The 27,990-nt window shown below is 39.9% G+C and overlaps 1 protein-coding gene across 3 annotated transcripts in view; it reads left to right on the top strand.

Annotated features, from left to right (window-relative positions):
- The window catches only part of pkn1b (protein kinase N1b), a 52,525-nt gene that overhangs the window by 3,969 nt on the left and 20,566 nt on the right, over positions 1-27,990 (top strand). For 2 of the 3 annotated variants that reach the window (XM_052138555.1, XM_052138554.1), the window contains exons 1-11: positions 7,409-7,546; positions 11,068-11,368; positions 12,857-13,002; positions 13,077-13,197; positions 18,960-19,105; positions 21,499-21,712; positions 21,981-22,166; positions 23,299-23,408; positions 23,490-23,633; positions 27,357-27,432; positions 27,846-27,969. In XM_052138555.1, the coding sequence (XP_051994515.1) occupies positions 7,472-7,546; positions 11,068-11,368; positions 12,857-13,002; positions 13,077-13,197; positions 18,960-19,105; positions 21,499-21,712; positions 21,981-22,166; positions 23,299-23,408; positions 23,490-23,633; positions 27,357-27,432; positions 27,846-27,969 (1,643 nt within the window). In that variant the 5' untranslated portion in view covers positions 7,409-7,471. Of the gene's footprint in view, positions 1-7,408; positions 7,547-11,067; positions 11,369-12,856; positions 13,003-13,076; positions 13,198-18,959; positions 19,106-21,498; positions 21,713-21,980; positions 22,167-23,298; positions 23,409-23,489; positions 23,634-27,356; positions 27,433-27,845; positions 27,970-27,990 lie in introns of those variants that run through there. The other variant, XM_052138556.1, reaches the window with a different exon arrangement.

Raw genomic sequence — 27,990 nt, forward strand, 5'->3', positions numbered from 1 at the left:
AGGCAGCCATCGAAGAGCGGCTCACAAGGGTGTAAGATGATCCTTTTTTTTTTAGCATTCATAAGCAACCTCGCCGCTGCATTCTGCACAAGATGAACCCAAGAAATAGATGCTCGACATGCCCCAAAATAAAGGACATTACTCCACGAGTAATCTCCAACCCTCACACTAAACGATCTGTTCTGAAGACTCGAACCATTATAGGACCGTAAATTGACTTGAGGAGATTCTTATGTTAAAATAAGGGTTAACACATACATAAAATACTAACAAATATCCATCTTTATATTTATCTTGCACATAGACACGTAAATTAACACTTTATTTTAACATTTACACACTGGGAACTAGAAATCCTCTGCCCAGTTTCTGTTAACTAAACAAAAATATTAATTCTGTCCCAACACAAATGGATTAAGTTAAGCGAATATACATGTAAGCGCAGCGTAGTTCTAGCAGCTGTACATCATCGCACCATTAGCTGGGTAACACCTAGCCAATCACATGTAAGCCATCGCTTTATAAGTAGGCTCACAATCACATTGCTGTTTCAATGTGCTAACACGGCAACCTCCTCCACCCCAGCACTACCTGTTGAGTCCCGTCCTGCATGGGGGTATTCTCCTCGCATCTGCCTCCTATCTCCGGCAGGATATGACGGTTCCGAGTAAAAGCTCATTTTTTCTACTGTACTAGCGAATGATGGTATCTAAAATAAATAAATATTTGCATAAAATAAACCACATATAAGGTCTCATATACAGTATAACACTGAAATGTATTATTTTGCTAAATTAACGCTTTCCGTCTAATGTTATGTTCAGTTGGTAATTCATGTGCTCATAATTAGGATATTTCTGACTCTGGATCTGTCAAGCTTGGATAACTGAAGAATTGGATATGATAAACGGATTATTATTGACAAGTTTGTGATGTTGCAACTAAACACGAGCCACATTTTCTGCTTTAAAGCAACATTGGATGAGAAGTTGCATTATATTGTGAATACAGTCATGACTGAATTGATTATATTCACTCCACTTGAACACTGTATTGACCAATCAGCATCCAGGATCAAAACGATATTGAATATTCAGTTTTACAAGGAGTACATCACATTACAAATGTATAATGGGTTGTGAGTTTACATGCAGGTTGATGATGCTTTGAACATATAGATATAGACACATAGAGTGTGTTTATTGATCTGTGTTTCTACACACGTGTTATCTCTACAAACAGTCTCTCGCTCTCTCTCTCTCTCGCTCTCTCTCTCTCTCGCTCGCTCTCTCTCTCTCTCTATCTCTCTCGCTCTCTCTCTCTCTCTATCTCTCTCGCTCTCTCTCTCTCTCTCTCTCTCGCTCTCTCTCTCGCTCTCTCTCTCTCGCTCTCTGTAAACTGAGCTTTATTGCCCTGACAACGATCAGAAAGTGTTCTAGTACAGATGTACAAAATATTTAGACTAAATAACAGTGATAGAAATCCATTTATTAGACTAAATATGGGAAAAAAACTAGTGCCAAAAAAAAATAAAAAATTGTCTTGCATGTGAACGCTCCGGACAATCTCAAACCCATTTAACATGTCTGAGGAGTTGCTCGAATGCGGTTTTACTTCGAGCTGTTGTGTGATCTTCTTTTGCATGGTTCATTGTGAACACAAAGCGCTCCTGATTCACTCATTTGTTCATTTATTCATTCTGGTTCTGTTCACTCCAGCTCCCTCCAAAAGTATTATTTTATTCCACTAGATGTACTAGTAAAAAGATCTTTTCCTCTATCACATACTGTCACAAAATGCCAATCTGAACTGTAGGTGGCGCTTCACAGGCTTTATCCCTCACAGATGTGCTTTTCCATAGACATTCAGTCTAATGTTCAGTCAATGCAGCGCCCCCATTGTTTCATTGAATATCTCGGCCTCTGAGTGGACTACAAGCTCAATCTATGGGTCATTATGTGAGACTCCCCTTTGTGATGATATATGATGATGTATTTTTATCCTCAATAGTTGAAAACATGATTTCTTATGATTTGCTCAACATACATTGTTCTGGACATCTACGACATAACATTGGATTATCCAGCCGAGCAATCTCACAGACAAGTAAATAATGGTAAAAAACTCCCTAAGGTCAATGCATATATAAAGGTTTTGGCTATTTAGGGCTTACAGCAGCAGTGATTGGCACATAAAAGAGATGTTTGTGTTTGATTAACAGAATCATATGATTTCTGTTAAAGATAATTGAACTGTGGTATTAGCGCAACAAAATGAACTGTACAGCCACATTTCTGAGAGTGTGAGCTGATATATGATTTGTCTATTTAAGTGCCATTTGAAAGACGTTTTAATTCATATTAATATTTCTACCACATGACCTGTAGGTGGTGCTGATTTTCGGCACAAATTTTTCAGGCCTTATTTTGTTATTTTTTGCGACATAGCGCAGACCCGCTGGAGGGTCCGCGGAGTTGAAGAGGATTTAATAACACAGTGAAGCTGACGTCTTTTACTAGTTGTTATTTTGTTAAAGTGGTAAACAGCTGTCACATGTACTCACATTGATGACGCAATCGAACCTCGCTTTATTTTAGACCCAAATAATACATTGTAAACAGAGACCAATGGGGGCAGGGGTAACAGGTTCGGCCCAAGCAATCATACCAAGTGTGAAAGCACCCTAATAGGGACCAAAAAGAGATCTGAGTCCACTTACAGGACCAGGGCAAGTTTGCTGCCATTGAAAACGTAGCTAAATTATTTACTTATTTATTTGTAGCAAGTGGTTGCTCACGATGCCGTCACAGTGATGTCATTTTGTTGTTTACATTTTGTTAAAATGGTAAATTGTCTGATTTTTATGCTGTTATACGTTTCTAAGTTAAGAGCAATCAAACACAGTGGGCCTTGTTTTTTTTTTGTTTTTTTGTGCCACTCTGTATTTTAATTTAAAATATTTTTTTATGAATTTAAAAGACACTTTGTTATACTGTATGGGAATACACTTTCATGAATATGTGTCTTAGGTGTTGATGATGAACTTCAGTTCACATTAAATGTTTTTTGTAAACACGATGCAGTCTAATGAGTTCTGGGAAAACTGTTACCGTGTCATGCAGGAAGTGTTTGTGCTGTCACTCTAAGGTTTTGGGCAGAGCATCGTTGGTGGCACATTATTCTTATGTTTCCCCCAAGGACGCTTAGTTTGAAGAGACTCAGTTCGGAAGTTTTGTATCTTCCTCTTATGTCTGTCTTCCTGTTCTTTACCCTAACTGTATCCCAGGAGTTCATCATCTCCTTGTTGTCCCAAGTGTATATAAACCCTCTTGTTCTTTGCTCCTGTGTTGGTTCTTGATTGTATGTAGTGTGTTATTTATCAGTATACTGCTGTTTAGTTTGTGTTATCTTCATCGTTGTTTCCTCTTCTGTTGTTGGTTATTATAGTTCTGCATTTGTATCCTCCCTCTCTCGTCTCTTCCCTGCACAGACGGTGAGAGTTGGTGTGTGTGGAGTGATCACTGACAGCATTTTCACTGTCAAATTTGGTCCCAAGTCAAAAGATAATTCATAATCCTAAATTATATCGTATTTACATTCATCCAATTCTTTAGATTTAACAAATACATCCGCTCAGCCTTCAGGGGAGGTTCTAGGCTGCAATCCACTTCATAATTGTATCCCCTTCCCTTGCTAACTTCCCTCCAGCTTATAGACTCGGATGTACGTCATTGCCCACAACTGGCAGAACCCTGCAATGGGTTTAACGGGAAAACCCTAAACCCTTGATCACTTTGAGCACATTGAAGGCTGATTGTGGAATTATGTAATGATTCTTGCACCTGAGAAGGCAAAGTTTTCGTGATTGATGTAATCACAGATTCAGGTCAATTTGGCCAATTTTTCCTTTAGTTGTGGGGCCATAACTTCATAGGCCTCTCTCATCTCTCTGTCTCTGCCATCAATATTTGTGCTGTTATCAGAGAGGAGTTTGAGTGGTTTGTCTCTTTGAGCTATAAGTCTGCAGAGAGAAATTAGGAAGGCATCAGTATCGAGGCTCTCAAGAAGATAAAGATGAAGGCAACAGGTTGTCATCCGTTCATCGCCCAATTTTTATCATAAATGGGGGGGGGGGAGGCCTGTACAGTCGAAGACGTGCTGGTGGGAAGTATGCAATCTTGGGTATGATAGGATGAGCAAGTCATTTCTGACAATCAATACAGTGGTGTTGATGTCTCTTGATGGATTCTCATCCTCGTAGAATCCAGTACCATCTACTCAGTTCTCCGAAAACTCTTTCTGGCCCAGGATGGAGAAGGGATGCATCGTTGTCCTTGATTAGAAGCTTAGTCAGTTTGTGATGTGGATCAAGCAAGATGGAATGAATGGCATCCATCTCCACATCCTTAGCATGACGGAGTCTCCCTCCAACCCTGACAAGACCATTAATTTTGTCATATTCAGGTGCTAAAGAAGCTAATCTGCTGTTGGGGAGTAGTGTCGATCTGAGGTGAGAGCCTTGAACTCTTCAGGAATCTCTTTGAGATTGATGGAGGAGTTTCTATGCAGATGTGTAACTCTCGGCTTTGTCTGTTGGCTATACAGAAGATGTAGCCGCCCTGTGAAGGGATGTCACTGTGGCCTTTAGTAGTTCCTGCCAGGTAGGAAAAGTATTAATATCAGGAAGTTGTGTATCAGAACTGGTGCTCAAGTGCATGCAGAGGGCTGATTTCTTTAACTCTGTATCTGGCTCAGGATTGGCTACAGGCGCAGTTGGCCAGCATGTCTCTGGTTGATATAGGAAGTCGGTCCAATGGCTTGTTGGCTTTAAATACCTCAAAAATGTACCTCTGGTTATTTAACATCTCTGGTAACAATGGCTTGTTACCAGAATCAACATACCTCCAGGAATTAACATCTTAAAGGGATTGCATTTCAACAACTCATGTTCCTACAAACATTTTATATCGACAAGAGTCAGACTGAAGCCATTGAAGAATGGTAGTAGAATCTGACCGAAGGTCAACATTCCTGATATTGACAGTAAGCTCTGCTCGAAGTCAGGGAATCATCATTTGTTTCCTAGGAGCTACCCGTGATGGAGCCACGATGAAACATATACCTGTTCTTCATTTTCTTCTGGTGATCTGTTTCAAATGTGGTAGCTCCTGTTCCCAGGATTGCAATCTATTTCACGGACTGTCTAAGGGAATTGCATCATCCCATCCAGCATTATTCCTAAACAAGTCTTGAATTAATACTTTGGCTCATGTAGTAAATTAAATTGGATAGCCCAGAGGATCATATTGAGATGCCAAACTTTGTCAATGTTTCTCAAAATCGGTTCAAGGCATTCAGTCTGGCTGGGCTTGTAGCCAAAGGAGTCACAAAGGCAATTCCACCTAAGTCCGAATTAACCTATAAGAGATCAGTACTCTTCTGTTATAACCAGAGTTCACTGGTCTGTGACCTTACCTCGGAGGAGACATGTTTGATCACTTCGGGTCAATTACTGGCCCACTGGCTGAGATCAAACCGACCGGTTAGCAACAGTTGCCTTAGGCCATCGACCAAATCTCTAGGTTCAGGTGAAGTTCTTATAGAGATGATTGTGTGTTTCCGGTGAGAGAAACAGTCAAGAGCAGTAATCCCAGTGTACATATTTAATAGAATTTCTGTATACAAGTCATGCACTTAAAAGTGCATGTGACAGGGTATTTGTGTGGTGGGAATTATGTACAGAAATCCTTATGATTTATTCCCGAACAGTCCAGCCAGCCTCTCAATCTCTCTCGTTGCTTTGTGTCGGTGCATGTCTGGGCATGTTCTAGAATCGTACAGCATGAAGCGATATCACGTTACGCTTGCAAGTTAGGTCTTTCGTACAGTCTGCATTCATTCAAACTGATTAGCTAAACATGGACTGTGGCATGTGAGCACTAACCAATGGGATTAGCGTTTTTGAGTTAGTTCCGCCCACTGCTGAAGCAACCTGCTGGCAGAGGCTTCTTCTGGGTCTTAAAGGCTGTGTTTTATGTGAACGGCTACACTTTTTCCCCTTGCACTACAATTAAGGGGGGGAGGGGGTAATTATTTCTAAAAGTGAGGGGTACATCATCATACATTGTTGTTTGGGGTAGTTTTAGCACAATCTGTGCTGTGATGTTGTTTTCTATTTTCGGCATGACCTGTGACCTGTCCAAAACATTTCTAAAAATCATGCTGGGCATAGAAATGCATTAATTCTTCAAGTACAAACTCATCAGACATGTTTCGTGAGTTCTGTTCTCTGTTTTGCGTGCAGTTGTGTTCTGTTGTCACTATGTGTTTTCTCTTGAACGCCCCAATGTTGCGAGGGGTCTGTGTGAACTGTTGCTCTCGTGTCCTATCATGAACACACACAGGAGATCAACAGTTCACAGTTTCACTAAATAATACATCAGATTTCAGTTTGTTTCTCATCAAATCTTATCGTATACTTTCATAACAATCATGAGTCTCATGAATAATTAATTAGACTTCTGAATGATACTTTTGTGTTGTTTTGAAGCTTGAAGAGGTGTCACCATAAACTGCCATTGTATGACATCACAGAGCACAACAATTCTCCCTTTGAGTTCAGAAACAGAAAGAAACACAGGGGTGAGGAAACAATGACTGAATTTTCATTTTTGGGTGAAATACTGCTTTAAAGATTACTCAGTTCAATGTGATGGAAGTTTGTTATGAAATTTGAATGCATAAATCTTAAAAAAATAAAAAGTGTAACTTTTGTAACTTTTGTAACTTTGACACGGTTACCCTGAAATCAGCAGAATTCACAACAACAAATAAGAATTTGCTGAGTGTGTGTGTATATGTTTGTGTGTGTGTGTGTGTGTGTGTGTGTGTGTGTGTGTGTGTGTGTGTGTGTGTGTGTGTGTGTGTGTGTGTGTGTGTGTGTGTGTGTGTGTGTGTGTGTGTGTGTGTGATTTATTGTGAAACCAAATAAAGCATTTTACTGTGTCACGGTGCATGAAACTCTTTGGACAGTTTTACTTCCTCTTTAGTTCACTTCAGTTCTGTCACAAGAGCTCAGATCAACTCCAACAGACGATTCATTCAATACAGACACACAACGATATAAAAGAATCAAAGAGTGCAGTTGTATCTGAAGTACACTTAAATGATACATTTCTATTATATTAAACACACAAGACTTGTGTTTCTGCACATTCGATTACACACTCTGTAATAGTGGCAAATGATCTGAAGTGTTTTTCTGTGAACAGGAAGTTGGTTTAGCAATTTCAAAAGTACCATCCACGTGCCCGTGTATGTGTGCAAATGGCAAACATCTCATATAGAGATGAACAGGAAGCTGCTGGTGTCTCTGTGAGCGGAAGTGAGCGCTGTAGATTGTCGCGTTGCTCTATCTGTGTAGACAGAAAGTGAACAGGAGAGGAGAAGAGGAGTCTGTGAGGAGAAGCTGATGGAGACTGAAGGAGATGTGGGAGATCTTTCTGTGGAGGAATCTCCTGCCAGTCCAGTCGAGGCCGAACATGTGGTACGATCATCTGAGCGGTTGGGTTGGGATGGGTTGGGTTGTTTGCTGTATATTCCTCAAAACACAGATTGTTTGAAGGTTCCTCTAGAATCATTTTCTGACTTTATGTGTTCTTGAGTTGCTATATGGTTCTTAGGAGATAAATACTGTTCTTGATGGGTTTGTTAAGCTACAAGCTTCTCATAACTTTCTTAAAGTACAGTCAAGCTACTCTCTGAGGTATAAAAGAAATGAAAAGAAAAGAAAGAAGAGTATATTTTTAAATATATAACCATCAGATTACAGATATAATAATATCACATTAGACAACATTACTAGAAAGCACCGTATATATTTAAGTCGAAATGTGACAATAAATGAGCAATTACATAAATCCTCCGATCAAAAAGGCAAAAGTCCCTTTAAAGGCCCGACACACTCATGGAGAAGTTGTTTCTCACTTAGAGCCAGAGAAGACATTGTAAACAGCCGAGCAACGGTATACTGTTTGCGAACAATACGACACCGGCCACACCGCTGCGGGAGGCCTTTAGAAGTGTATTTAAATATGAGACGCTCAGTAAAACCTTAATTAATGTGATATTTAAATGTGTTATCAATGACTTTATGCCTCATTCTATGAGTACTTCCAACTAGATCAGTAAAAGAAGCTGTTTTAACCACTTGATGATGATTAAAGTAATATATATGCCGTAGAAAATGTGTAATTTGGCATGTTTACATTCTGCATTCATGATGCTAATGTGCTAACATGCTATACCAGTATATGCGCTGGTTACACTGTTAATGTAATTTATGATGACACTGGTACTACTGCAAATATGAGCGTATATAAGAGTGTTAATGTGCAGAATAAAGAAAAGAATGATGGTCATGGCATATCTTACCATGGGCAGATGTGTGAACGGCTTTCGCAGCAGATGGCACAAGAGTGAACGGGCACTTGAGAGTATTTGTGTTGATTTGAATCCTTTTGTAGACTAATTCAACAAAAAATATTGCATGACATGTTCTTGTACCTGTGGCGGATTTAAGGCATGGTTGGCATCTTGTGGGGGGTTGCACAAGAATTGGATGCCCCCCCCCCACCCCCACATTCAACAACTTTGGGGGCGTGTTGAAGCGGGTTTCGCCCAGGGCACCAAACAAACTAGAACCGCTACTGTCTTGCACAATAAACAACGTTATCAGAATAAGCTGTCGGCCCCAAAGTAGGTAAAGCTCCTGGTCACACCTCCCGATGACGTGGACCAATGGCGGTGAGAATGTGTTTAGCATCGGCACGTTTTCCTGAAAGTTCACCCTGGCAACCTGTTACAGTCCACCAAAACGAACACCTTCGTTTGGCCATATTTTGTTCTAAATGACATCACACCCATTTGTTCTTCATTTCGTAGGAAGTGTGCATGGGCTTTAAGGCCTCAAGTGAATCAGTGAATCATTTATGTGAACTAGTTCATTTGCATGAACCATCTAAACCAGGGGTCCTTAAACTTAAACCGGCCCAGGACCCAAATTAGAAACATTGTGTTTACCTGAGACCAACACTTACAAAACTGTGCAATACGCTGTATTTGCTATATCCTTTAATTTGCTATATCCTTTAACTTTTTTATGACAGTTGTGATATAGACAGACTCAGAAATCATTGTGATGCTTTCACACACTATTTTTAACTAAAATGAACTGATCATGCACGCAAACTTGCACACTCTCAAATTGTTGAAATAAAGAAGCCAATGTTGAGACTGACTGAACTGGAAAACAGAAAATAGGTTGCCATAGTTAATTGTTCATACATTTGTGAATAATAGTTTCAACTCAACAGATCAGATCAATACATTCATGTATACTAATGTCTTTTTATTTACTGACTGAACTATGAAAAATGACACATGACACAACAGTACAAACTCACGGATCCCACACATATTTCTGCTTATCTTCCACTACATTGATTCTTAACTATTGTCCTGACTTACTTCATCTTTTCATCTTGTTCTGGCAGACTTTTGTGGCTTTCTCTAGAGCTGTGGGCGCCATGTAAGCAGATGTCATCTTATTATGAGCATCTCATTACTTTGTTGGCACACCTTGAGCTTTTCGATACTTATGTAATCATTATGATTGGCGAACGTTGAAGGCCACCATTGGCCGCATCACTTCCGCACCTGACCGTGCCTCCGCCTCGCTTGATATCACGGTGAGAGGTCTATCAAATAAGATTGTGGAAAACAGCCTAAAGACAGTCCTGGCCAGCGCAACAGCATGTAAGCGTGCTCTGACTGAACAGAGCTTCTCGTTCTTAGCCATTTCAAAAATCGATATTGAGTCCTTTTGAGTAGCGACATTGACCTTTGGCCATGAATAACGCTCTTGATGTTTACTTCTAGCTCCTTCAAATCAGTGTTTATGTTCAAGGTTTCATCTGTTTCATGAAGCCCTTATAGGCTCTTTGAAGCGTCTTCTAGAGACCTCAGAGACACAGAGAAGTTCTCCTATGGCATTAAGCTGTACAATCTCTGTTTTATAAGTGACCTGATCACAGCAGAACTTCTGGGTTGAGTCATCACCTCTGGTCTGTAGAGGAAGACTCCCGCCGTTGGTAAACGGATACAGCTCAGTGTTTTTGTGTCACATGGTCTAGACGTTCTTGGAATAAACTATAAAGTGTAGTAGTGTGATACAGTTCAGTTCTGGTTCCTCTCAGTCAGTATTCACTTGCAAAATCATTAAAAATGAAAGAGAACTTTGGTTGTTCAATGTTAAAGCTTTCTCGAAAAGTGAGGCATTGTGTTGTTGACTTCCTCAGATTCATCGGCGTACCACAGCGCTGGTCTTTGTTTACTGTACAAGTATGCTGACTCATTAAAGAGCGTAAGCAAATACAACGGTTTTGATATGAGCATATGAGTATTTTACAGACACCAGATCTGATGTTTCATAAATATAAACATTGAAAAACAGCACAAACCTGCATTTTGTTAGGCTTTACGATGATAAAGGGGAGATATCATGAACATGCTCTTTTAAAATGAACTTCCTCTCCAGCCCCCCAAAAAAAGAGCATTTATTGAAACTAAACTGGAAAAACAACCTATTCAGTAATCAATCTATTTATGACATCACAATCATGAGCTCATTAACATATAAATGTTCACATTACACCACTGGTAATTTTACACCAGTCTAATCATTCTGATTCTAATTTTGTTCTGCCTCACTTTATCTTGCACAAACACACACACAGGAACTGATCTTGAATGTTTGATGTATGAGATGCCAGTGTGAACAGGTGGTGCGTTTGTATCCTGCTGTGGGAGAGTTATTTATGGTCACACTGAATCAATCTGTACCAGCATCATGAGTCCTTAAAGGAATACTTCAACCCCCACAATGAAAATTCTGTCATCATTTACTCTTCTGTCAATCCAAACCCGTATTTGAGTCTTTATTTTATTTATTGTAGTCTTTACGTTCAATCTGTCGGCTTTGACCTTTGACCCTTCTCTCTTCTGCAGGACTCAGACGGTCTGTCTGTTCTGGAGCAGTTGGGTTTGGATCAGAACTGCTCAGATTTCTCAGACTCAAACGTGCAGCAGCGACTGGACGAGCAGCGTGAGAGGATTCGCAGGGAGATTCGCAAAGAGCTGAAGATAAAAGCGGGCGCAGAAAACCTGCGGCGGGCGACAACTGACAAACGCAATGCGCAGCAGGTGGAGAGTCAGTTACGCAGCTCCACCCGCAAACTCGACTCGCTGCACGCTCAACTGCAGGAGCTGGACGCACACATCGTCGTCAAGGGTCACGATGAGGGCAAAGGTCAGGGGTCACCAACACTTTATTCATCATTTATTATGTCGCTCCGCTCAAGCCAAGGAGAGTTAAGGGGGTTTCACAGCCTCAGTTAAATGACGTCACCCGCGCTCTCAGACAAGAGTGCCGAAAAGCTGAGTGCTCGTATGACATCTTAAAGGAGTGTTTAACTAACTATCAGAGAGCCTTAAAGGGAGCTAAAGCCAAGTTTTTCTCTACAGTAATCTCTGATAACACAAATCAACCAAAAGTTTTGTTCAAAACAATTGAATCTGTTTTAAACCCTAAAACTAAAAATGCTTTTCTGGATGCCACCGATGAGAACTTATTAGATCTCAGTGCTGCGTTCGACACAATTGACCGTAATATTCTCCTCAATCGTCTAGAATGTATGGTTGAATCCAGGGATGACCCTCCATTGGTTTTCCTCCTATATAAATGAAAGGACGTTCTCTGTGAATTTAGGTAATTTGTCTTCTTCTTCGGCTCAATTACAGTGTGGTGTACCTCAAGGGTCAATCTTAGGACCCTTGTTATTTTCACTGTATATGTTTCCTCTGAGCTCTACTTTTAATAAGTACAGCATATCTTATCACTGTTATGCTGACGATTCCCAATTCTATTTCCCAGTGAGTGTAGACAAGAATTGTTCATCTGAGAACGCCCTAAATTGCTTCAAAGATATTAAACATGGGCTGACAAACAATTTCTTCCAATTAAATGAAAGCAAATCCAAAGTTCTGATTTTAAGTTCCTCCGTGTCCAACTTACCCAGCTTGGTGTAGTCTAACCTAATTTCATCAAGGTTAGACTATTGTAACTCACTGTACATTGGTCTGCCCCAAACTGCGTTATCCCACCTACAGCTTGTTCAAAGCGCTGCAGCTAGGCTTTTAACAGGGTCAAGTAATTGGGATCACATTTCATCTCTACACTGGCCTCCAGTGAAATTCAGGGTCTATTATAAATTCTGATTTATGTCTACAAGGCACTATCTGGTCTCTTGCCCCAATATATATATAATACAGTGACCTTCTACACCCTTACTCCCCCAACAAGAGCACTCAGGTCTTCTGATCACTCAGGGCACATCATTGCCACTGTAGATCTATTAGCATCATTAGCCATTTTTAAATCTTCTTTAAAAACATGTTTTTATACTGTGGCTTTTGAATGGATCATTGAATAGGTTCAAATGGATTAATACATGATGTTGTATATATTTTGTTTGTTTGATTTGTAAAGCACATTGGGTCAACTTCTGTTGTTTTTAAATGTGCACTATACTTAAATGTTGACATTTATGCATTTATTTCTCAGAAGTTTTTTCCCAGTAACAATAACCCGTACAAGAATTTAACCAGTCAAATGTTTGGTTAACTACAGTCTCATGTTACGTGATGATGTGTAGTCATATCTAGGTTTACAATCCACATAATCCTGTTAGACAGTGACATCACATGACCTGAATGTTTGACCGTCTCTGACCTCTAGATGACATTCAGCCTCTCGGGTCGATGGGTCGCTCCACTGCCAATCAGGACCGGATTAAAGCTCTGGAGCGACAGCTGAACATTGAACTGAAGGTCAAACAGGGGGCCGAAAACATGATCCCCATCTACGCCAACGGAGTAACCAAGGTAATGCGCATAAAGTTTATCTATCTATCCATCCATCCATCCATCCATCCATCTCTCACCTCTCTCTCTTTTAGGATAAGAAGTTGCTTCAGTCAGCTCAGCAGATGTTGCAGGACAGTAAGACGAAGATCGACATCATCCGTATGCAGATCCGTAAAGCCATGCAGGCCACAGAGCAGACAGATGAGTCTCAGGGTATGTCTCACTGCTACACAACTGTTGTGTCTTACTGCCTCAGAGATATAAAAATCACCACAGAGATGCTTCAAGGGCTTAAAAACAGCATTTGCAGCTTATTCAGGCCAAAAGTCAGAGTTAAATGGACACTGTGACAGGGCGGAGGGCGGGGCCGGCTTGTGATTACCGCCAGGGTCTGGAGGACTGCCTCCGATCCGTCCAGAGAGGCGCGGATGTTGTCCGTTAGAGGGTGGAGGAGTGGCCAAGGAACAAGCTATGGCGTATCGGAGAACTGATGAATAAGTGTTTTTTTTCATCTCTCTCTCCTCTCTCTCTCTCAATGTCCGCATTGTCCTTTTCCCTCTCTTTTAAATTTCACAGTGTTTTTTGTAATTTTGTATTACTTATGTATAGTGCAAGTCATGGTTTAAAAGTAAGTGTTTAAACAAAGATTTTGTATGAACTGTAAGATTAATGGCTAATGTCTTTGAAGTCCATCCTGGATTAACTGCAGAAGTTCATAAGATACTTTTGTTCTTGTTAATTGGCTGATGAAGGCTTTTGTTGGCAATTGATTGATAGTCTATGTATTCCATTTCAAGAGTGTAGTTCATCAATAGTTGATGCAGGCAGAGATCAGTGAGGTGTTCAACCGGCCGGTAATTTTGGTGAGGTTCGGTGAGGTCTATCCTAAGTCCAAGGTTCAGGCAATGGCATATGAAGTATCCCTTAACTCATGACCTCAGGATAGGAGTCCAGAGGTTAAGAAATGGAAAAAAATAGAATAATATTAGTGTAGATGCCATAACATTTATTACATTTATGGCTTCTTAATAAGCGGTTTGATAATTGCCATTTTAAAGTTTCTTGGGACATGTCCTAAGCATAGTGAGGAGTTAATGATATTAAGAAGAGGTTCTGAGATTACAGGCGACACCTCTTTTAAGAGCTTAGTTGGTATAGGATCTAACAAACATGTTGTGGCTTTTGATGTTTCGATAAGTTTTGTTAGCACTTCATGACCTATGACAGCGAAGGATTGGAGTTGCACATGAGGAAAATTATTAGACACTGTTTTCTGAGGTGCTTTGACAGATGATTGCATAATTCCAATTTTATTTCTGATTATTTCAATTTTATCTGTAAAGAAATTCATGGAGTCATTACTCTTGTGCTGCGAGATATCTGGTTCTGTTGAGGCTTTATTCCAAACCAATTTAGCCACAGTACTGAATAAACATCTAGGATTGTTGTGGTTATTTTCTATGAGTTTACTAAAATATGCTGACCTGGCAGCTTTTAGTGCCTGTCTGTATCTACAGACACCATCCTTCCATGCAGCACAAATTATTTCTAATTTTGTATTTTTCCACATGCGCTCCATTTTCCGAGCTGCTCTCTTGAGAGCATGAGTGTGATCATTGTACCATGGTGCAGGGCTTATTTCTTTAATTTTCTTTAATCAAAGTGGGGTGACAATATCAAGGGTGCTAGAGAAGACTGTATTTATATTTTCTGTTATTACATCAAGTTCTTCTGGGCTTTGGGGTTTATTGAGTATATGAGATATATCTGGAAGATTATTAGCGAAGCTAATACCTGAACGATAGCATGGTATAGATTGAGTAACGTTAGCTGATTGCATCATACAAGAGACGAGGTAATGATCTGAGATGTCATCGCTCTGCGGCAGAATTTCTATATTATCAACATCAACTCCATATGACAGAATTAAATCTATTGTATGATTATGGCGATGAGTTGGTCCTGTCACTTTTTGTCTGAGTTGAGAAAATCGATAAATGCTAATCCCATTGTGTCATTTTCATTATCTATGTGAATGTTGAAGTCATTAAACAATTAAAGCTCTGTCTACAGTAATTACAAGATCTGATAAAAAATTTGCAAATTCACCAAGGAAATCAGAATAAGGCCCGGTTGATCTATACACTGTAGCAAGGGCAAAAGACGACAGAGTTTTTTTATGTACATCTGACAGTGTCACATTAAGCATTATTAGTTCAAAAGACATAAACTTATATCCTGAACACCAAAAACTTAACTGTAAATTGTAGCAACACCTCCTCCTCGACCCTTCAGACGAGGCTCATGTTTATAACAATAACCTGGGGGAGTAGATTCATTTAAACTAATATATTCATTCAGTTTAAGCCAGGATTCTGTCAAACAGAGTGCATTCAAACTATGATCTGTAATCATTTCATTAACAATTAGTGTTTTTGTTGAAAGCAATCTAATGTTTAGTTGCCCTACCTTTTTAAGAAATTTATCTTCATTTTTTTATTTGTTTTTTAATTTTGACCTTAATTACATTTTTCTAAATTATTTAGTGAGGGTTTTGTCTTTGGTAGTTCAGGGAACAGACCCAGTCTCTATGGGATATCTAGGTGATACAGTCTCTATGTGTTGTAATTTATGTGACCTGTGTGACGTCTCAAGGCAGCAAGCAGACGTTCAGATTAGCCAATTTGTCTGCTTCCGGACCTGGGCCCCAGTTATTCAACTACTATCACTATTAAGACTATGAGCCAAATTACTTGAGACTAGAGCGGCACCTTCCTTGGAGGGATGAAGTCTGTCTCTCTTTAGCAGGTCAGGTCTACCCCAAAAACTCTTCCAATTGTCTATAAATCCTATATTATTCTTCAGACACCACTCAGACATCCAGCCATTCTGTGACACTAATCTAATATAAACCTCGTCACCATGACAGGCAGGGAGGTGGCCAGGGCATACAGTGTCTGACATTGTTTTTGCAAGTTTACACACCACTTTAGTGATCTCCAACTGGTGAAGCCGGACATCATTTGTGCCGACATGAATAACAATTTTAGAAAATCTATGTTTAGCATTAGACAGCATTTGTAAATTTGATCTGATGTCAGATGGTCTGGAACTCGAAATGCATTTAACAATGGTGGCTGGAGTCTCTATTTCCACATCCCAGAGAGGCTCAACAGCTGGAACCAAAGGGTGCGTGTTGCTCGTTGTACTACCCGCATCCGCAACAGTATCTTCCGGCTTCTCTTTCTCACTGATCTCCACTAGCGTTCGGATGCGTGTCTCTAACTCATTAACCTTCTCCATCAGCCTGACAAATTCCTTACATTTATCACATGTGAATCCCTCACTGCGGATGGAAGAAACTATAGTAAACATGTGGCATGTAAAGCAGGAAGCAATAACATGCGCAGATGCCATGACATAGCACCATTTTTTGTTGTTGGTTGTTCCTGAACGGTGAGGGTTTGAGAATGATGTGAATCCCTCACACAATTGTTTGTTGTTATGGTTGTTCTTGAAAAGTGGTGCTTTGAGATCGATGCTATAATCTGTGTAACACGGAGGAGAAAACGGGTGCATGCTGTAAAATGTACACAGTTTAATTGCTATTAAATTAGATACACATGGAAATATGCACGCAGTTGAATTGCGATAAGAGAATAATGTGGGGGAAAACCTGATGCACGCTGCAAAATGGCAGATATTTAAGATTGAAAGCTGAAAACAGATAGATAATCAATGCTAAAAAAGCTAGCAGGCTACACACACAGACTCCAATGGAGTAAACCTTACCTTACCTTACATTACATGTAAACCCTTAAAATGTGTGACTTTCTGTCTCATTCTATAATTAGAATTCACACTAGATCACTAATGTTTAAACAACTAAATGATGATAATATATAAGTTATATATATGCAGTATATTATGTTTAATTTGTCTTGTTTAGCGTGAATTCATGACGTAATGCGCTAGCATATATAATATGTGCTGATTACACTCTGTTAATGTAATTTATGATTAAATTGATACTACTGCAAAGATAAATGAGTGTTAATAGGAAAAAATACAGACAAAGAATTGTGATAGAGACATATCTTATTATAGCAGATGTGTGAATGGCTTTTGCTGCAGATGGCACATGAATGAATGAGCACTTAATAGTATTTGAGTAGATTTGATTCCTTTTGTAGACTAATTAAATGTCTCTAAGCGAACGATTGTACAGATGTTGGTAAATTTGCACCGTAACCGAACGCCGGTGTGTTCATGTTGAATACTGACTGAAATATGTAAACAAAGTAGAAGGTGGAACTCCAGCTCACACCTACTGTTGACGTGGACCAGTGGGAGTAATGTGTTCAGCAGCCGGTAAGAAAATTTCCTAAAAGTTGACCCAGGTGAGCTGAACGCAGCGTTCACACTGCCAGCGACTTTGTCGCTGCATGTCGCCAGTGGCGGGCGGTTAGGTCGCTAGTGGTGTGTATTGAGTCTAAACAGCACTGTTGCTTTACAATTAATATTATTATTCAAATATTAGGATAATGCGAGTCTCATATTGGCTGTCGCTCCTGATAGTCACTCTTCATTTGCATAAAGTTAAACATTTCGAAACTTTGTTACGTCGCTGGACACGCCCACATCCGGTCGCCAACAGTCGCCATCGCTCGTGTTGCCGGAAGTCGCCAGCTCTCATTGAAAATGAATGAGATGAGGTCGTTTTGTCGCTGCCTGTCACTGGCAGTGTGAACGCAGCTTTACGAACCACCAAAACGAACACATTTTATTCTACATGTTGTAACGGTTACCCTGTCTTGTCTCACTGTTGCCCTTTGTTTGTGATTTTGTCACTTTTGGTATTCCTTAGTTTTCACTTTTGTCACGCTTGTACCTCCATAGTCTTGTGTTCACTGTTCATTGTTTACACCTGCCCTTGTTAATTTGCCTTTGGTTTCTGTTAATCACCTTGTTATCTTGTTTGAGTTCTGTTCTTTCATTGGCCCCTTTTCCCATGTTTGTGTATTTATACCCCGTGTCCTTGTTCAGTCTTCGTCGATCGTTGTTTGATGTTAACCTGGTGTATCTTTCCTTCCGAGTTCCCTGTTACGTGTCTACCTTGGTCAGCTTATTCAGTTTATGTTTCATTTCCCCATCGTGGGTTGTTCCTTTGTGTTTTTCCTGTGTTGTTCATTTAATAAAGTTCAACTGCGTTTGGATCCGCATCTCCTCGTCTGCCTCGTTACTCAAGCGTAACACATGTCACACACACGTTGGTCCTCCGGTTTTATATCAAGTATACCGGGACCTTGAGTCAGTACTTCAGTTAATGTCTCTCTGCTCAATTGTATAATTAATTAATATACACATAAATAATAAAGCAATACCTCTCTGTGAGAGTGTAATGTAAATTTTTCAATATCCTGTTTATCAAATATTCAAACTTAAATGAATTTGTAGCCGTGGTTTGGTTTTCCAAATATGTTAGGTTTTATTTTGTGTTTCAGTTAAATGTTTTCATTTAGTTTGTGTTGGAGAAGGCAAACAGACAGACCTGCAGAAGATTGAGAGATGTTGAGGAAATGGCTTTAGCGTCTGAGGCGAGCTGAAGCGTGTGTCTCTAATGGACTCTAATGGCGTGTTTGAGCGCTGATGTCTCGAGTGTCCTGAGGCCGAAGCAGCGGCTGGATAAGAATAGATTTATTAATGCAGCTCCACCCTTCAGTCAGAGCAGAACCCCACCAGAAACATGATCAGTCACGCTTATTTCATGCAATGATGTTTAGTTTGATTTTTCCACCTGTAAACATTTTTATAAGCATAAATGTAGCAAACGTCAGTGAGGTTTTCACTATGCAGATCACAACACAACGCTTATGTTGGCACAAGAAACGTTGACTAACTACACAAGAGGACTGCAGGGAAAATGAAATCCACAAATGTTCAGTAGCTGGAGTATAAAGCATGTTTGTGTGCAGGTAAGCAGGATCTGTGTGGCGTGGAGCTCCGCATCGAGGAGTTGTGGCATCATTACCGAGTGGAACACGCCATGGCCGAGGGCGCCAAAAATATGCTGAGACTCCTGGGAGCTGGAAAAGCACAAGACAAGAAAGCGATGGCTGAGGTGAGCACAGACACACATGTCCACCGGAAAGAAAAACACACAGAGGAAACACACACAGGAAGTACACCTACACGCTGTCTGTCAGTCGCCCAGAGGAAATATCATTGCTCAGTGGTTGATGTTACAGAGCTCAGGAGATTTAGTTTCATTTTTGTATCAACTTTATCTCAAATGTTTCTCCTAAAAGTCTTTAGAAGAAATACAAATGGACATAAATGAGTCAGTTGTTCACATAAAGTAAAGCTGCCCTAAAGAGTCGGCATTAATTCATAACAGTAACCCAACACACAATAAATGATGACAAAGTACTTTTTTGTGTCGTAATGGTGAATAAGCATAAATGAATACACCTGCATCACTTTACACAACCTATGTATTGTTTTAATGCATAATATCAACAAAAAAATTATAAACTGAAATTGAAATAATTTCGCTAAATCCATCGTGTTGAGTAGTAACGGATTACATGTAATCTGGATTACATAATCAGATTAAATTACATTAAATTACATTTAAAAATGTGCATAATCAGATTAGAGTTACTTTTAATTAATTACACAATAGCATTTTTAATTCCATTACAAATAAACTGCAATAACTGGTGCATAATTGACTGATTATGCTCTTAAATTTGAAAAGAAGTCTTCTCATGAGTATATATGAGGAGGAACACATTGTCTAAAGACATTTACTTATTAATTTCAAAGAAAAATAAAAACTAGTCTAATCCCTCTCCCTAATTTTAAATAAGTAATTGAAAAGTAATCAGATTAGATTAACTAAAAATTGTAATTCAAAAGGTTACTTCACTGATTACTATTTTATTTGTGTAATTTGTAATCAGAAATGGATTACATTTCAGAAGTAATCTACCAGCAGCCTTCTAACGTCACAACTCGGCTGTCATTTAGAAATCCACATTCTACATATGAAGGTCTTTGTGCTTTAATTTGCACTTGGTGTATAAAACAAACCAAAAAATGGTGCAACGGCGTCAGCTAAAAAGTTAAAGGCCAATGTTTATTATGAAACTTTATTCAAGCTGTCGAAAAACTTGTTACAACTGTAAAAAATTTAATCACCATGTATTTTCTAGGTTAAAGTAAAACATTTATTTAAGATAATTTAATGGAAAATTATGTGATTGGCACTCTGTGTCGGATGTAATCTGATTACAAAGTACATTTTTATGTTTTAAAAAGTTTTGCAATCAGATTACAGTTAATTAGTTGAAGCGCTCTGAGCATTGGAAAAGCACTAAATAAATTAAACTTATTATTATTATTATTATTATTATTAGTTAATGAATTTCAATTATGGTAATTTTTATTAAGTACATTACTTGCATTACACATATTTAAAAAATAAAGTTATTTACATAGAATGCATTTGAATAAAAGTTTATATGTACATCTGCTTTTGTTTTTGTGACAGATAAAAACCAAATTAACAATGACGAAATATCGACATTATTTTGAATTTGCGGACAAACGTTTTTTTTTTTCTTCTGTGAAGTGTTTTTTAAAAGTAATCTGTAATGTGATTTCTTTCCCCACAAAGTAATCAGTAAAGTAATCTGATTACAAACTTATAAAAGTAATTTGTAATGTGATTTCTTTCCCCACAAAGTAATCAGTGAAGTAATCTGATTACAAACTTATAAAAGTAATTTGTAATGTGATTTCTTTCCCCACAAAGTAATCAGTAAAGTAATCTGATTACAAACTTATAAAAGTAATTTGTAATGTGATTTCTTTCCCCACAAATCAGTAAAGTAATCTGATTACAAACTTATAAAAGTAATTTGTAATGTGATTTCTTTCCCCACAAATCAGTAAAGTAATCTGATTACAAACTTATAAAAGTAATTTGTTATGTGATTTATTTCCCCACAAAGTAATCAGTAAAGTAATCTGATTACAAACTTATTAAAGTAATTTGTAATGTATTACAATTTTTTTGTAAATTACCCAACACTGGTGGCGCGAGTCCAGAGTCATAGCTGGCGTCACCATTCATTGAAAACAATGGATTCAAATTTTTTTTTAAATTTTCCCAGTACACCGATTTTGCGTTGTATATAAACATCTTAACCGCTGTTCTTCCGGCTTATTCAATGTGTGCCAATGTTGTGCGCATGCATGAGATTTAAAATCTCATGTAAACAAGTATTTCTTGCTGTCAGATTTTTCAAATAAGATGATTTTTGGGAGTTAGCAGCTGCTGGTGTGCATGTTAACAAGCTCATTGGTGAGATATCTTCAGAAACTCAAGTGGAGACACTTGTGATAGTACTAGTTTCTCGTTCTCAGGAAAAGCATCTGAGGACCAGGAAACTTCCGCAAAAGTCTCAGTTCGATCTCCTTTTAATCTCATTAATGTCTTTTTTTTAGGCTCAGAGTCGCTTGAGTGAAGCGTCTCAGCGGTTGGATCTTCTGCGAGTGTCGTTAGAGCAGCGTTTGGTGGATCTTCCGGAGGATCATCCTAAAGTGTGTCTGATCAAAGAGGAGTTGGTGTTAGCATCATCATCTGCATTCAGCTCACGTCACAGCGCCCCCTTTGTCCACAACCAGTACAGCACCCTCAGCAAACCCTCACCTCTCACCGGTACTGAGCTTAAATATCTGTTTCCAAACTACTAACACATTCAGACTACTAACACATATCAGCTGCTTTCAGTCAGGGTTCCCACACCTTTTAACAAATCAAATTCAGTGGACTGTAATGACAGGTTTCCTCCTTATTTAGCAGAAATCACAATTTTAAAAGTCAAGGATGTCTCCGTGCGTGTGGGAACCCTGTGCATGTTGGTTACGCTAGACCTGCTGTCCTCCTGCAGAAGTCACTTGTGAAGGTGTTTCTCTCTCTCCGTCAGGTACGCTGCAGGTGCGATTGTTGGGGTGTGTGGGGTTGTTAGAGATGGTTCCCGGCCGCAGTCGAGCATCTCCGGTGGTTTTACCTCATTTCAGTTCAACAGATGCACGAGCCTTCAAACTCACTATGAGCAGCAGAAACAGCAGCTTCAGTCTGAAGACACCAAACAAGAGTGACGAGCTGTCCTGTGAGTAGTGCTGCCTCCTACTTCTGAAGTCAGGAAGTCAAGTACGGCACATTCAAGTGCTTAGTCGTCGGGATGCCGGGTTCATTCTTGCATAATTATTGGGGAACTTCTATTTTGACACTGTAACACATGTTACAGGAGGGGGGGGTTACAATATGATGCATCAAATCTGGTACGTAAATTAATATGACCGAAATGGTAAATGGTCTGCACTTATCTAGCGCTTTAAACTGAGTCTCAGTCACCCATGCACACACTAATGACGGCAGGGCTGCATGCAAGGCACTAGATTAGTGGCCGACCCACTCTGAGCCACAGTCGCCCTAAAATTGCCATTTTCACCCCCGTCATGACAAACGGAAACAAGGTAGCTGCATTTATGACAAAAAAACGTACTCTTATCCGCCATGTTGAAAGTTAACGTCACCTTCCGATTGGTAAACGCAAGTACAATTTATCAAAATATTGGGCAGCTGTGGCTCAGGTGGTAGAGCGGGTTGGCCGCTAATCACAGGGTTGGCGGTTTGATTTCCGGCCCACATGACTCCACATGCCGAAGTGTCCTTGGGTAAGACACTGAACCCCAAGTTGCTCCCAATGGCAGGCTAGCACCTTACATGCCATTGGCGTATCAGTGTGGGTGAATGAGTCACAGTGTAAAGTGCGTTGGTAACCGCTAATGTTAAAATAAGCGCTATATAAGTGCTGACCATTTACCATCAAATGATCACAGTCATAATTACGACTTGAGGGGCATTCATGTGTATCTTCCGAGCAGGATACTTGAAAGGGGTGCAAAGCGGACCGCATAATCAGTTTTGGTGGCAACAGCAATATGATAAAAGACACCAACATTTAAAAAATAGGTTTATTGTTTAAGGGAATAGTTCACCTTAAAATTATGATTCCCTCATCATTTACTCACCCTCATGTCACCTCAAACTCTGTTTGTTCATAGATGCATGTTGTGTTTATATTAGTGCTGTCAGTCCATTAAAATACTTAATCACGATTAATCGATATTTTTGAAATGGCTGAAATTGTACTTTTTATACACTTATTTTCCTGTCAAAATGCATTTAGATGCTTCTTAGAAAACAAAACAATCGTGTGATATTGTGCGTGTGTTTAGCGGAGGTGAGTGCCGTGCTGAAGCTGGAGAACTGTGTGGTTGGTCAGACTGGTTGGAAGAGTGTTGGAGAACAGAGCTGGGATCAGAGCTTCACTGTCGAGCTGGAGAGAGTGAGTCACACGTCACATACACACATGCAAACTGAGTACATGCTCAGATACTCCGGTAAAGTAGTGTGTGTGTGTGTTTAGTCCAGAGAGATGGAGATCGCCGTGTACTGGAAGGACTATCGCTCGCTCTGCGCTCTCAAATATCTCAAACTGGAAGAGTTTCTGGACAATCAGAGACACAGAATACAGCTGGAGCTCGAACCTCAGGGACTGCTGCTCTCCGAGGTACGCTGTGACTTAATCACCAAACAATGCACAATAATGTAGAGCTGCCTACTTGGGCAACATGTTTAGTCATCATAGGTCCGCACCCAAACACAAGATACCGCATTTTGGCCAAATTCGAAGGGCGCACTGCAAGTATCCGATATGGAGTGGCCAATCCCAGAATGCACTGCAACATTAGCTGCAACAGACCAGCATCGCGGACAGGTAACTTCGCCCCCTTCAGCTACGTAGGCGAATACTGGATGGGTGAGCTTTTTTAGCACTTCGATTCAGAACGGGGGTGTTTCGTTGTTCAGTCGGCTTCCCCTTAAGTATTTTGCCACTTTAATATGGGACACAGAGCCTTTAATACTGGATTCATCACTGTTATTATACAGGACAATAGGCGCGCTGTCGTTTAGGCCAAAATATACAATGTCTCGTCTAACACGGAACAGTTAGCAACCCTTACCCCGATTGAAGAAGTTCATCATCAGGGCACTCGTTGCATTTTTTATTCGTTTTTTTTTATGTGAACACACTTCTCACACTACAAAATGAATAGCTGGGAAGTGTGCAGTTTAATACACAGCTAAACTCTGACATGTAGAAAGTAATGTAATTAATTCTCCAGTTCAGAGATCATATAGGACTTTTACTAAGCAAAGCCAGTAATTAAGGCTAATTAGTGTTGGCTTTACAAAGCTGTTACTAAATGGTAAATGGTCTGCACTTATACAGCGCCTTTTTAACCTTAGCGGTTACCAAAGTGCTTTACACTGTGACTCATTCACCCATTCACACACACACTCATACACCAATGGCAGCAGAGCTCCATTGGGAGCTACTTGTGGTTCAGTGTCTTGCCCAAGGACACTTCGGCATGTGGAGTCATGTGGGCCGGGAATCGAACCACCAACCCAATTAGTGGCTGACCCGTTCAACCACCTGAGCCACAGTCGCCCCTAGTAAATTTAATAATGACTTGACCCCGTTAACGTTTAACCAACTCAAGTTTTGGGTTGTATTTCACATGTTTTAATTGCAATAAATACATTTTACTAATACATTTTAAACAAATGAATAACTTGTGTAAGTAAATGTTTCACTTTAGAACAAAGAGTCAAATTGTCTTTAAGATTTTAGCCATTCTTAAGTAACAATTTAGTAAAACCAATACTAACTTGCCATAATTACTCTATTAATATATTTAAATGAACTCAAATACCACCTAATAAATGCAAAACAAACCTATAATGACAATATGTAACGTTTTCACTTTAGAACAGGGGGTCCGTTTAATAGAAGAATTTAGCACCACTGGTGTGGTGGTGGCATAGTGGGCTAAAGCACATAACTGGTAATCAGAAGGTTGCTGGTTTGATCCCCACAGTCACCACCATTGTGTCCTTGAGTAAGACACTTAACTCCAGGTTGCTCCGGGGGGATTGTCCCTGTAATAAGTGCTCTGTAAGTCGCTTTGGATAAAAGCATCTGTCAAATGCATAAATGTAAATATAAATGTTGTAGTTTATTAGTAACAGCTTTGTAAAACTATAATAATTAGCCTTAATTGCTGGCTTAATATTGTTTAGTAAACTTGATATAACATATACAACTCCAATTCCCAAAACGTTGGGACATTATGAATAATGCTAATAAAAACAAAAAGGAGTGATTTGTAAATTATTTTCACGCTTTGCTTTATTGAAAGCACCACAACTCCACATTATATGATGTTTTACTTTGTGAATTTCATAGTTTTTTGTAAATGTACAGTAATATCAAATCGGATGATTGCAACACGCTCCAAAAAAGAGATGTTAAACAGACAATCGTGTCATAGTATATAAAGAGCCTCCAAAAACAGCCGAGTCCTTCAAGAGCAACATTTGCCAACAGATGCTTCAGCAAATAATCCAGCACTTTAAGATCAATGATCCCCAAAGACAAATGGTAAGGATTTGGAGCATTTCACCCTCTACAGTGCACAATATAGTTAAAAGATTCAAGGAATCTGGTCAAATCTCGATGTGTAAAGGGCAAGACGAAACCACTTCTGAATGCTCATGAACTCTGATCACTCAGATGTCACTGTCATAATTCATCTGTAATGGATATATTTTGGGATTACCTTAGTAAACCTTTGTTAGTCAAAATCACTCGCCGCTGCATCCACAGATGCAAGTTAAGACTTTACTCTGTAAAGGAGAAGCTTTACATCATCACTGTCCAGAAGCACTGCCGACTTCTCTGGGCTCGGTCTCATCTGAGATGGAGAGTAGAACAGTGGAACTGTCGTGTTCTCCGGGCCAAAGAGGAAAAGGACCATCAGTTGTTATTAGCGTCAGGTCCAAAAGCCAGTGTCTGTATGGGCCAGTGGTGTGTCAGTGACCATGGCATGTGTAACTCGCACATCTGTGAGGACACCATGAATGCAGACAGATATGTACACATTTTGGAGCAGCATATACTGCCATCCAGTACCGTCTTTTCCAGGGATGTCCCTGTATTTTCCCGCAGGACAACTTAAAAACACATACTGCCCCTATTACAAGTGCATGGCTGTTTAGGCAGAGAGTGCGGGTGCTAGATTGGCATGCAGTCCTGACCATCTCCAATTGAGGATGTGTGGTGCATTATGAAGCACACCATACGGCAACGAAGACCCCGTACAATTGTGCAGCTGAAGACCTTCATAATGGATGAATGGGGGAAAATTCCTCTTTTTGGACACACGTTATAATAGGTGGCCTTAACTGCTATGTACTTAACAATTTGATACGATGTACTTATTGTGTACTTACATGTTGTTGCATTGTAATTACATCGAAAGTACCTGCATGTAATTACATTTGTAGTTACACAGTTAACTTCACCCTTAACCCTAACACAACCCTTACTTTTAAACCTACCCGTACCTCAACCTCAGTAGCAGCAAATGTGCATATTTTGCAGAAGATCACGTAGTTACACAGTCTTGTATGTATTTAATGTCAGTACATAGGAGTTAAGGCCACTTAATATAAAGTGTGACCAACTTTTTAAACTGAACAAACTTCTGTCTTCGGTGCTTAAATGAATGAACGTTACATTTATATAGTGCTTTTCAGACACTACGCTCAAAGCCTTTACACAGTGAACAGGGACTCTCCTCAACCACCTCCAGTGTGCAGCCATAGTGCGCCAGTACACTCACCACACACCACACACCAGCTATTGGTGGAGAGGAGAGAGTAGAGTGATAGAGCCAATTAGTGGATGGGAAGCCATGATTGATAAAGGCCAATGGGGGGAAATTGGCCAGGACATAGGGGTCATACTCTTAGGGGTCCTAGTCTTTTCAAGAAGTGTCTGGGATTTTGAATGACCACAGAGAGTCAGGACCTCATATCATCCAAGGGATGGTGCCTTTTTTTTACATTATAGTGTCTCGATCACTATACTGGGGCATTAGGACCTACACAGTCCACTAACCCTAATAACACTTACAGTAGCAACCTTAGCTTTCCCAGGAGGTCTCCCATCCAGGTACTGACCAGGCTCAACCCTGCTTAGCTTCAGTATGCAACCAGAGCTACAGGGGGATATGGCTGCTGACCCATTCAGTTCTGCTAAAAATTGTAGTGCACTGAAACGTGAGTAATTTTAGCTTTGTCAAGTACCAGGAAGAGGGAAGTGTCAAGCCCACACTTGTGTACAGACACAGTTTCCTCCTCTGACTGTGTGTTGTTGTTGTAGGTGACGTTCTTTAATCCAGTGATCGAGAGAGGGCCACGTCTGCAGAGACAGAGGAAGGTCTTCTCTAAACAGCAGGGTGAGGGTTTTGAGTTTGTTCAAACAAGTGTAAAGTGGCCAATCATATCCACTTCCTGTTAGCTTCTCTTGCATTTCATGCTAGCACGAAAACTCTGCATTCATGGGCCGATACTTCTACTACTTTACTGGCAATGCTAAAGTATGCACTGTTTGATGTAATCACATGATGTACGACAATATGAAATGAAAGCATTTTGATTCTGGCATCAAAGAACTTTCACGAGAGAGAAATCGCAACGCTGCATATGGCGGCTGCAGGTATAGAGGTCTCTCCTTACCGTTAAAAGAGCCAATCACTTATTTAATGTCATCATCATCTGTCGCTACTGAATATCTGGCAGGAAGATGATAGTGTTATACTGTAAACATTGTATATTTTGCTCTGTATTGTGTGTCTCTTTGTTTGCTCAGGTAAAGCGTTCCTGCGAGCGAAGCAGATGAATGTGGACATGACGACGTGGGTCAGACTGCTGAAGAACGCCATGAGCACATCTACACACAACTACACACAGCACAGCAACACACACAACAGCAGGTGCACAAATCACACATCTGT

Source organism: Xyrauchen texanus, chromosome 12 (assembly GCF_025860055.1).
Source record: "Xyrauchen texanus isolate HMW12.3.18 chromosome 12, RBS_HiC_50CHRs, whole genome shotgun sequence".
Classification (NCBI taxonomy): Eukaryota; Metazoa; Chordata; class Actinopteri; order Cypriniformes; family Catostomidae; genus Xyrauchen; species Xyrauchen texanus.